The sequence below is a fragment of the Saimiri boliviensis genome, chromosome 17, assembly GCF_048565385.1.
Source record: "Saimiri boliviensis isolate mSaiBol1 chromosome 17, mSaiBol1.pri, whole genome shotgun sequence".
In the NCBI taxonomy this organism is placed as follows: Eukaryota; Metazoa; Chordata; class Mammalia; order Primates; family Cebidae; genus Saimiri; species Saimiri boliviensis.
In genome coordinates, this window is record NC_133465.1 from 10,856,532 (window position 1) to 10,867,805 (window position 11,274).

Here is an 11,274-nt window from a genome sequence, read left to right on the forward strand (position 1 = left end):
AACTCTCAAAGTTGTTAGAGGCCTGTGAAAATGCTTTCGTCCCCGGCAGTTAATATGAATTCTGCACTTACCTGCTCTACAGTCTGGCCTTTGGTGACATACTCATTGCCGACCTTGACCCTAGGGTAGCAGAGGGCTTTGAGTAGGTCCGCAGAGTTCAGACTCTGGAGATAGGCTGCCTTGTCAGCAACTAAAAGAAGACAGAATAGAGCAACGTTATTACGGCTCAAAGAAACCCACTTCCGTAAAAATACTTTTAAACTACAATGATATGCAGTGTTTTAAATATATCTTTCTGAGCGTCCTTACTGATGTTTTCACTAAGTTCAAGTTTTTGATTATGGGGTAGTTTGCCCTAAAGAACTTCAGAAATTATAGGAAACATCTATCTAGTGTTCATGCTTCCCATGGCGTAGTATTTAAGTATACAGACACCGTAATTCTTCAAAGTGAATTTACCTTCCCAGGAAGATTTATGGATAACAAGTTAAGTGTGATTTTCAAACAAATGCAAAATCATATGGGTAACTTAGTTGGTACCTTCGGTGCCATCTGGCTCTGCTTGCTCCTCACGTTGCTTCTGCTTAAATTTCAAATTCCCATAATGCATCACAGCCCCCGTGAGCTTGTAAATGGAGACCTTTTCTTCATTGGTAAAGCCCAAAATATCAATAGCACTCTGTCAAAATAACCAATAGGATGGCAGTTAGGTTGTGACCCACACACTCGCTGTTAATAGTCCATGCTCCCATTGCTGGCTTGAGGAAACTAACAGTACTAATGGAGACAAGGAAGGTTGGGTATATAGAGACTTGGTCAACCAGAGGCCAGCACAGAGCATGAGAATTGTAGGAGTGTACCTTCTGAAGATTCAAAAAGTGGACTTAGAACAGAGAATAAGAATAGTAGATCTAAGGAACTTGTTATTTTGAGAGATGGTAGGGATCTAATGCCAGTCAATTGCAAAAAAAAAAAAAAAGAGTTTAGAAATTCAGAAATGATAGATCTTTAGAAGAATGTAAAGGTTGAGTAAAATGCTATAGGGGCACATCATGCTCTTTTCATTTGACTCGAAGGGGCATGCCCATGTGCATCCTTGAATCTTCCTTTGCCATTTCTACTAGACACTGAATATTGATCTGGATCACCATTACTCTGACCCACCATTATAATTCCAATAGTCTTGTGTTCTACTTACGTCTGTGGCCATCAGTTCTTCCTGATCATCGATGCTGGCCACACTGATCTCCCCTTGACTGACAAATGGGTAATCGTATGGGTTCGTGGTAATCAGAAGCATTTCTAAGTACAAGAAACAGAGCAAAGATAAGCATAATTATCTTCTTCATTAAGGCAAGAGATTTCTAGACAAATTGTGAGGCACTGTATGATGCTTGGTTGATGACTCATGGGCACTGAAGAAGCATTTAAAGGGTATTAGACACCGTCGCAAATACTTGAAGTTGATGTCATGGCACTCTTATAAATCCTTACTTAAAAAAAAAAAAACTGTGGGCCGGGCGCGGTGGCTCAAGCCTGTAATCCCAGCACTTTGGGAGGCCGAGGTGGGTGGATCGTGAGGTCAAGAGATCGAGACCATCCTGGTCAACATGGTGAAACCCCGTCTCTACTGAAAATACAAAAATTAGCTGGGCATGGTGGCGCGTGCCTGTAATCCCAGCTACTCAGGAGGCTGAGGCAGGAGAATTGCCTGAACCCAGGAGGCAGAGGTTGCGGTGAGCCGAGATTGTGCCATTGCACTCCAGCCTGGGTAACAAGAGTGAAACTCCGTCTCAAAAAAAAAAAAAAAAAAAAAAAAAAACTGGTCAAGTGCAGTGGCTCATGCCTGCAATCCCAGCACTTTGGGAGGCTGAGGCATTCAGATCACCTGAGGTCAGGAGTTCAAAACCAGCCTGGACATCATGGTGAAACCCCATCTCTACTAAAATTACAAAAATTAGCCAGGTGTGGTGGTGCATGCCTGTAATCTCAGCTACTCAGGAGGCTGAGACAGGGAGAATCACTTGAACCCAGGAGGCAGAGGTTGCAGCGAGCCAAGATCACACCATTGCACTCCGGCCTGGGCAACAAAGCGAGACTCCATCTTAACAAACTAAAACAAACAAACAAAGAAAACTACTGTAATCCAAAGAGAATAATCGCATAATGGGAAAAGTTGGGTCACGATAGTGTTCACTATATACAATCCAGAACTGGAAATAATCGCTATCTGTAAAGAGGGTATAGTTAAGTAAATTATGCTTTTTCTAGAATAGAAAACTATGTAACTATTAGAAATAATAATGTGGAGGTATATTTAGTGACATGGAGATAGCTATGATACATAATTGCTCAGTAAAAAAGTAGAGTACAGGAGAGCATGTAACTGATTTCAGTTATGAAAATTGTATGTATGTATCTATATGTAGAGATATGTATATACAAAATTATTACAGTGATATTTATCCAAGTGAGTTCATGGTGGTTTTTTCACAGTGGTAGCAATTAGAGATATTATTTTCAGTTTTCCTTTTGCTTTCCTTTGAATCTTTTTTTTTAAAAGACAGTTTTGCTTTGTCATCAGGCTGGAGTACAGTGACGCAATCTCAGCTCACTGCAACCTCCGCCTCCCGGGTTCAAATGATTCTCCTGCCCCAGCCTTCTGCCTAGCTGGGACTACAGGTGTGCACCACCACACCCAGCTAATTTTTGTATTTTTAGTAGAGACAGTGTTTCATCATGTTGGCCAGACTGGTCTCAACCTCTTGACCTCATGATCTGCCCACCTCAGCCTCCCAAAGTGCTGGGTGGGATTACAGGCATGAGCCACCGCGCTTGCCCAATTTCCTTTGAATTTTTCTAATGAGCATATGTAAATTTTTACCAAACTCACAAAGCTTTTTTTTTTTTTTTTTGAGACAGAGTTTCGCTCGTTACCCAGGCTGGAGTGCAATGGCGCTATCTCGGCTCACCACAACCTCTGCCTCCTGGGTTCAGGCAATTCTCCTGCCTCAGCCTCCTGAGTAGCTGGGATTACAGGCACGTGCCACCATGCCCAGCTAAGTTTTGTATCTTTAGTAGAGATGGGGTTTCACCATGTTGACCAGAATGGTCTCGATCTCTTGATCTCGTGATCCACCCGCCCCAGCCTCCCAAAGTGCTGGGATTACAGGCTTGAGCCACTGCGCCCGGCTCACAAAGCTATTTTAAAAAAACAAAATGACATATAAACTTTCCAAAATTCAGTCATAGAATACTAGGTTGGACTATGCATTGATATGTACTGATGCAGTAATTCTGAAAAAGAATTATGACATTTCTTACCAATTAGTTCTGGTTTCTTGTTCGATGTAATCTGATAAAAAATATGATAACTTCTCTCAGCCTTAAGCTGGAAAGTAACTCTAGACTTCTCTAACAGATCTGGAAGGAAACAAGTAACATACAAGAAAAGTGTAACAATTCATTTGACCTGTGAATTTGATTTTTGGTCAGTTTTTTAGATCATAAGAATCTGAAATGATTTTAAATGGATCTGAACACTTACATGTTTCAATATCAGCAGATGCCAGTTTTCCTGTAGTGCCAAAGTGGATTCTGATGAATTTACCCTTGAAATAAAAACTAATGTTACTACCTTGTTTTTATGTAATATCACATCTTTGAGAAATTCAAAACATTTGATGCTCGTACTTTAATATTAAATCAATTAAGAGAATATTTGTATCAGGTAGAAAAAGGTGTATCTCCTATTTTATAAGTAGAAGAGTTTTATCTTTGATTTAAAAATCGTAAATATTTATTAAGTATGTGAAGTAATGGATATGTTAATTAGCATGTTAATCATTCTGTAATGTACACATAACATATATCAAAACATCACATTTTATTTTATAAATATAATTATTTGTAAATTAAAAATAAATAAAAATTTTAAAATAGTGAATAATTGTAGATCATGACAGATAAGAAAAGGTCACATATCCTTGAAAGATGAAGTTTTGATCTATGTTATTACATGCTCAGAGGAAAAGGAAAGAACAATGATGTAGTATAATGGGAATGAAAAAGATTCAGAGAATATATTTACAAACATCTCAAAAATTTTGACCAGTGAACAATATCTATTAGAGTGTCCAAGAGACTTACAAAGCGAGAGGAGTTGTCATTCCTCACGGTCTTGGCGTTGCCAAAGGCCTCCAGTAGGGGGTTGGCACTGATGATTTGATCTTCCAGAGTCCCCTGCAAAGGCAAGAGCAGTCTTTGCATCTGGGGCTTGGGAATTTCCTACCTGAGAGTCCCGACAGATTTTGACTGTGACCATCAGACTCACCTGCATTTTGCCAGAAGTAGTTTCTTCCTTCTTCTTCTCTCCAGTAACTGCAATTGTTGCAAAGTACTGGATGACACGCTTGGTGTTCACAGTCTTCCCTGCGCCAGATTCTCCACTGTCAAATCAAAACTCAATCAGGTGTGGTCTCAAAGCTAGCAGCTATCACAGCCATGTAAAGAAAGCATAAAATCTACTTACGTGATCAGGATTGACTGATTCTCTCGGTCTACAAAAGAAATTATAGACATTTAATACTGTTTTCCTAGATATTTGTAAATGATAAGTAAAGTGGAATTTACTCAGTGTTATTCAGTCTGGCCTTTGCAATCTTTAGGGCTTGGCAGGCTCTATACCTACCACTTCCTCCTTCCCCAGCTTTAGCACACATGCACCCATTTCAACAGAACACCACCACTTTTATCAGTTTACGTTCAAATCTTCCAACAAGTATTTCATTTGAAGAAAAAAATTCTATGATGAAGGAAAATGTTTGAAAGTGATGTTTATAAGTGATGACTACATGGCTGTGTATTCCTGAAGCACCACACTTTTTCTTTTTAATACTCTTGTCACTAAATAAACACCAAAAGTAGACTTGCCTCTTTGGTTAGCTTTAAATGATGATTTAAGTTAGGGACATATATAAATTGTGGGTGCAAGAAGTAATGAAGAATGAACATTAGAGATATTTTTAGTGTGCGAGAGGAGTAATCATAGTAAAGGTGATAGCTTTAAAAATATAGCTTTAATCGTATTTTTAGGAAGAGGTAAAATTTTGTTTTGATGTTTTACTCTCTGAACAGGAATTCTCTAAGCCCCTTCCAAGGTGCCACAAGTACTTTAGATTGTTCTAGCCAAGACTATATTGTAGGAAGCAGATTCAACATGTAACTCTCTTAATACCAAATATACCTTAAATCTGGAGCCTCTTCAGGTTGGTTCTGAGCAAAGGACAATAGCATTGTGCCATCCTTAATATAGAGAGAACTTTATCTGTCACAATTTAGGATGCTGAGGCTGAAACCACAGAGACAAGTTTTACTCTTCTGTTTTTTGGTTCATAGTAATAGAGACACAGTTTCTATGTGTGATTATGTGTGCATGGGTGTATGTGTACATACACTTACATACAGAAATGGTTGTATTTTTACTCATATTTATTTGAGTTTCTGAGTCATTCAAAAGTATATTAACTATGGCCAGCCTCTTGACTTTTTAAAATTTAAGAGATCATTAGCAACTATGTAATATTAAGGATTACAAATCAGCCTTTCTCCCCTTCCTGTACCTTCTCCTTCATAAGCACACCAGCCTCAACTAAAAGGGATGAGCTCAAAGAATGTGTTGAGAGTGCCTAGAGTCTCGTTCTCCTATGGTTCTGTTCTAAAAGGTTTATGCACTTGCAAAGCATTTGGCTCACTCACCAGTCAGCATGAACTGATAGGCGTTGTCAGAGATGGAGAAGATGTGGGGCGGGGCCTCCTGGCGCTTTTTGCCTCGGTAGGCACCCACCACCTCGGGGTTGTACACCGGCAGCCACTTGTAGGGGTTGACGGTGACACAGAAGAGGCCCGAGTAGGTCTATGAAAATGAAAAAAATAGAATAAGCACCCAAAGACCTTTCCTGTTACTTGTACAATTAACTTATTAATTGAATGTTATTTTTGAGGCAAGAGTCTTGCTCTGTCACCCAGGCTGGAGTGCAGGGGTGCTACCTCAGCTCACTGCAGCCTTGACCTCCTGGGCTCAAGCAATCCTCCCACCTCACCTTCCCAAGAAGCTGGGACTACAGGCGTGCATCACCATGCCCAGCTAATTTTGTATAAACTTTTTATAGAAATAAAGGCTCACTTTTTTGCCCAGGCTTGTCTGGAAATTAACTGAATTTTAACAAAAAGGAGCACTTTAAATGACTAGTTTTATTTCTTCAAGGTATCAGCATGAAAACTAGTTGGCAGATTCAACAATGTGATAGCAGAATCCTAGGGAAGTGACTACAATTCAGATTTCTTATTGCTTGCTGCCCTCAGGGCTTTTTACAGTGCTTTTTACATAGCAGCAGAAGAAATACATGTTTTTAAAAATTGCCACACACAGTGGCTTATGCCTGTAGTCCCAGCACTTTGGAAGGCCGAGGCAGGAGAATCACGAGATCAGGAATTCAAGACCAGCGTGGCCAACATGGTGAAACCCCATCTCTACTAAAAATAGAAAAATTAGCCGGGTGTGGTGGCACGTGCCTGTGGTCCCAGCTACTCAGGAGGCTGAGGCAGAAGAATCACTTGAACCCAGGAGGCGGAGCTTGCAGTGAGCCGAGATTGTGCCACTGCACTCCAGCCTGGTGACAGAGCAAGACTCTGTCTCAAAAAAAAAAAATCTGAAAAATTAGCCAGGCATGGTGGTGGGCATCTGTAATCCCAGCTACTCAGGAGGCTGAGGCAGGAGAACTGCTTGAACTGGGGAGGTGGAGATTGCAGTGAGCAGAGACTGTGCCACTGCACTCCAGCCCCAGTGACAGTACAAGACTCTGCCTCAAAAAAACAAAAATTAGGATATGAAACCTTGTGTTGTTTTATGGAAATGAGTATATATTCTCTTTGCAGCATTAAGACAATTCAAATATGTGAGAACACAAATTTGGACATAAGCTAAGTGCCTAACAGTAAGGGAATGGCTAGGTGAACTATGGTAAATCTTTTAAGAGAATATGATGCAGGCATTTTTAAAAGTAAACATGAATGTATACAGCAACACTTGGAAAATATTTACAAAATAGTTTTGAGTTATAAGGAAACAGAACACAAAATGATATAGATACATGATGATTACAACAAGGGATTTTAAGTCTTTGATGATTGGTTCAAGACAGGCACCAACCAGTTAGACTGGATGCTGACCATCAATACTAGGCACATTTGCATAGATGTTGCCTAACTATCAGCACTGGCTAAACTATGCAAAAATATGAATGTAACATAATAAATTCAATTTAAAAATATTTACTGCATGTGTATTATCTGCAGGCCTTTGCCAGACAGTAGAAATGAAATCGGATAAATGAGATGATGTCCCTGGAGGAATCCCCAGTCTATGTAGGAGACAGTCATGTAAATGAATAATCAAGGAGAAACATGGTCAGTGTTACTGCAGGGACTGAAACAGAAGGACAGAACATCTGACTGCTTGGGGAAGTGGGAACGGTTTCATCGAGGAGGTGGTATTACAGATAGAAGGGACCAGAACATACAGATACAAATTGCTGTTATTTTAGGGGAGTAAAAATGAGTGAATTATTTTTTTTAAAAAAAAAAAGCATTTTAGGCCGGGTGTGATGTCGCACACTTGTAATCCCAGCACTTTTGGAGGCCAAGGCAGGCAGATCATTTGAGTGCCGGAGTTCGAGACCAGCCTGGGCAGCATGATGAAACCCTGTTTCTACTAAAAAAAAAAAAAAAAAAAAAAAAAAATACAAAAAAAAAAATTAGCCAGGCATGATAGCATATGCCTGTGATCCCAGCTACTCTGGAGGCTGAGGCATAAGAATCACAGGAGGCAGAGGTTATAGTGAGCTGAGATCGTACCACTGTACTCCAGCCTGGGAGATAGAGTAAGACTCTGTCTCAAAATCAAAATAAAAATAAATATTTAAAAAGTTTAAAGTGTTTATGTTTATTTTTTCACTCTGATGATTCTGCAGCTGGAATGGGGAGGAGGAACGGGGAAGATGGCACGTGATTGAAAAATAAGCAGTAGCTGCTCAAATGCCTGTTTAAGGGTTTTATGGCCAACCCAGTCAACATGGACAGTGGTCTTCCCCAGCTTTGGATGGGAAAACAAGGTAGAGCTGGCTGTTGCGCTGTGCTTTACAATAGGAATAATGAAGCCTTTTAACTAGTTATGCTATGATGAAAGTGAAGTGGGTCACTACTTGTGACCTATTTATGCTCAGTGGATGAAGCGGGACGGTAGAGTACAAGAGGATGATTATAAAGAGCTCTGGCAGGGGCCACTCACATAGATCATCCAGGCTGCGTAGCGCTCTTTGAGGTTGTACAGCACAGCAGGCTCATGCAGGTGAGTCATCATGGCCATGTCCTCGATCTTGTCATATTTGGGAGGGTTCATGGGATAAACCTGATCATCCTTCACTGTCAGAGTCTGGTAAACAGGAAAGATAACCATGTACATTAATTGAGTGATCAAACCAAAAAAATTAAAAATCTATAAAATGTGGCAAGCTCCTGGGATTCTACTCACTGCTCCTGCTTCAGTCTTCACCGTCACTTTTCCTGCTTCTCTGCTCTGGATGGTCCCTTTGACAAAGGATTCTTTGGGCTCCGCCACAAAGACAGATGTTTTGGCATCGAAGGGCCTATTCTGGGCCTCAATGCGCTCCTTTTCAGACTTTCGGAGGTAAGGAGCAGCCTCCCCAAAAATAGCCATTTCTGAGTCTGAACTCATGGCTGCCGAACTCAGAGGTCCTAAAGGAGATAAAAGTTTTCACATTAGAGTCTGGATTGCCATGTATACCAGTAAATCTTAATATTTGTTGTATTTCATGGGCCCAGTTGGAAATTTCACTAGGCAGGTCTCCTGTGTTCACCAGGCTGTAGTTACTGAGATAAACATAATCACAAGAATGAAAATGCATCAGGTGGTCTCTGTGTATCCAATACCATACTCAGGGCTTTGCATCCATTATCTTCTTTCATCCTCCAAGACTCACATTCTCCTCGGGAACTGAGTTACAGTTACAGTCCTGATGTCAAGTTGGGACTTGACAAGTCAATGCTCGTCAAGTAGCTTGTGACCTTGGGTATGTCACTTAATTTTTTTTGAGCCTAAGTGACTCCATCTTTAGAATAGGGATTATAAATTCTGTCTTTCTTAATTCACAACTCACAATATATGATGAAGATACTTTGAAAAAGAGATTTAAATGATGACTGTGAAAGTACTTTGCAATTGTTCAGGCTACCATTTATATATATAAGATGTCATAAATTATTGTGTCACAAAATTCCATGTCTTGAATGTAATGTAAGAGAACTTTGGCCGGGCGCGGTGGCTCAAGCCTGTAATCCCAGCACTTTGGGAGGCCGAGGCGGGTGGATCACGAGGTCGAGAGATCGAGACCAACCTGGTCAACATGGTGAAACCCCGTCTCTACTAAAAATACAAAAAATTAGCTGGGCATGGTGGTGCGTGCCTGTAATCCCAGCTACTGAGGAGGCTGAGGCAGGAGAATTGCTTGAACCCAGGAGGCGGAGGTTGCGGTGAGCCGAGATCGCGCCATTGCACTCCAGCCTGGGTAACAAGAGCGAAACTCCGTCTCAAAAAAAAAAAAAAAAAAAAAAAAGAGAACTTTATTTCCTCCTTTACCTGTTCAGCCAGATTTGTTCAAGTTCAGTGGTTTATGGGAGATTACAATTTTGTTTACCTTTTTTCTTTTAGGTTGGGTGCTTAGTATAGTTTCTCTAACGTAATTTTTTTGCATATTAAATACAGATGATCATTTTAACCCATTTAAACTAAGGATAAAAACAGTAGCAAACATTAACCTTACTCTTCTACATTGAAGGGCTCCCTTTGCTATTCCAAATTTTCCTTTGAAGCATGCAGGCCCTGTTTGCTGCATTCTGTGTTATCTGCAGGTTGCCAGTGGTATCAGTAGAATGAAAGATTTGGCAAAGAATGCTACTGCAGTCATTACGTGATCAAATTACTTGAAACTCATTTGTATCATCTCTCCCAGTGTCTCCTTTTAGAAATGCAGTACATAGTGGTAGGGTAGATTAATACCTCTATTATACGCAACAAAAATGCCATAGCACTCAGCATTGTGTAAGGCAACTTTTTGCAAGGACTATAAAAAGTTTAAAGGAAGCATTGTCCTACTTAGTTCCTTTTTAATTTGTTGGATATGATGTTTACTAAGTGAATTCTAACAGCAGGATACATACATTTTTATCAAATTTGAGATTTTTGGCAAGGGAATCTGAGGGTAGACTCTTTTTCTTCCTGCACAGACAATATATTTATTAAAAGTGATTTCCTTGCTCAAATGTCACCCCACCGATGCTTGAGCCATAAATGAGGATGTGTGCATTGTTCTGAAGGGACAGCCCTCCCTTTCTAGCCCCTTTCCTGAAGTGCGGTTGTCAGAAGGTATTTACTGAGACAAGCACTCTCTGAAAGGTTGCTAAGTGACATAAATCCATCCCAGAGCCTCTTGCATTGTCCTCTAGGAACTGCTTAGTCCAAGTCTTACCTTGTTAGCAAGTGAGAAGATGTAGCCTGGGAGTGAGACAGTTCTATAAAAGAAAAGGGAAAAGCACTTGATTAGTTGACGAAAAAGAGGTGAAAAAAATTCCATTTATGGCATTACTTGCTATTATAAACAGAAAGTAACAAAATTCAGAGAGGTAAAATACGGAGTTCCAGAAGGAGCAGTACCAGAACTAGCAGCTGCTGCTTACACTGGGCGGTGTGACCAGTGTCCCTCTTGAAAGACCGTCCTGCTCCCACTTACCTTGGAGCTTTTTAAAGCAGGACGAGTCAGCCTCATTCCAAGGGCTCTTTTATATGGATAGCTATGGAAACAATGCAGCTGCCTCTTCTTTCTTAAGTCAAAAGGAATTGTTTGGCAAAATACCTCTTGGCAATCTAGCGTCCCCACATAATTCTCATTCATATTAAGAATGGTTGGATATAATTAGAAATATTTTTCTTATTGAGTATGTGGATAAATCTCCTATGGATAATTTGAGAAGATGATCTGAAAGAAAGATTCAAGCTGGTGGATAAAGGCCGTGTCTGGGCAGCCAGGATACCTGGCTTCCCCTTGGAACTTCTTTTTGGCTTTGCTGGGCATACCATTCAGGCCTGCCTTGCATCACTTTCGCATATTTCACATGTTAAATCACATAAATAAAATACAA

General features: G+C 40.3%; 1 protein-coding gene across 2 annotated transcripts in view; it reads right to left on the bottom strand.

Moving 5' to 3' along the window:
* The window catches only part of LOC101034323 (myosin-2), a 29,308-nt gene extending 18,382 nt beyond the window's left edge, over positions 1–10,926 (bottom strand). Inside the window, exons 1-13 of one of the 2 annotated variants that reach the window (XM_003929242.4) lie at positions 10,866–10,926; positions 10,605–10,647; positions 8,591–8,814; positions 8,348–8,491; positions 5,758–5,914; positions 4,532–4,559; positions 4,334–4,448; positions 4,150–4,242; positions 3,548–3,611; positions 3,325–3,423; positions 1,199–1,302; positions 541–679; positions 72–190 (exon numbers count right to left, since the gene is read on the bottom strand). In XM_003929242.4, coding sequence (XP_003929291.1) covers positions 72–190; positions 541–679; positions 1,199–1,302; positions 3,325–3,423; positions 3,548–3,611; positions 4,150–4,242; positions 4,334–4,448; positions 4,532–4,559; positions 5,758–5,914; positions 8,348–8,491; positions 8,591–8,794 — 1,266 coding nt within the window. In that variant the 5' untranslated portion in view covers positions 8,795–8,814; positions 10,605–10,647; positions 10,866–10,926. Of the gene's footprint in view, positions 1–71; positions 191–540; positions 680–1,198; positions 1,303–3,324; positions 3,424–3,547; positions 3,612–4,149; positions 4,243–4,333; positions 4,449–4,531; positions 4,560–5,757; positions 5,915–8,347; positions 8,492–8,590; positions 8,815–10,604; positions 10,648–10,789 lie in introns of both variants that reach the window. The other variant, XM_003929243.4, reaches the window with a different exon arrangement.
* Positions 10,927–11,274: the final 348 nt, after the last annotated feature.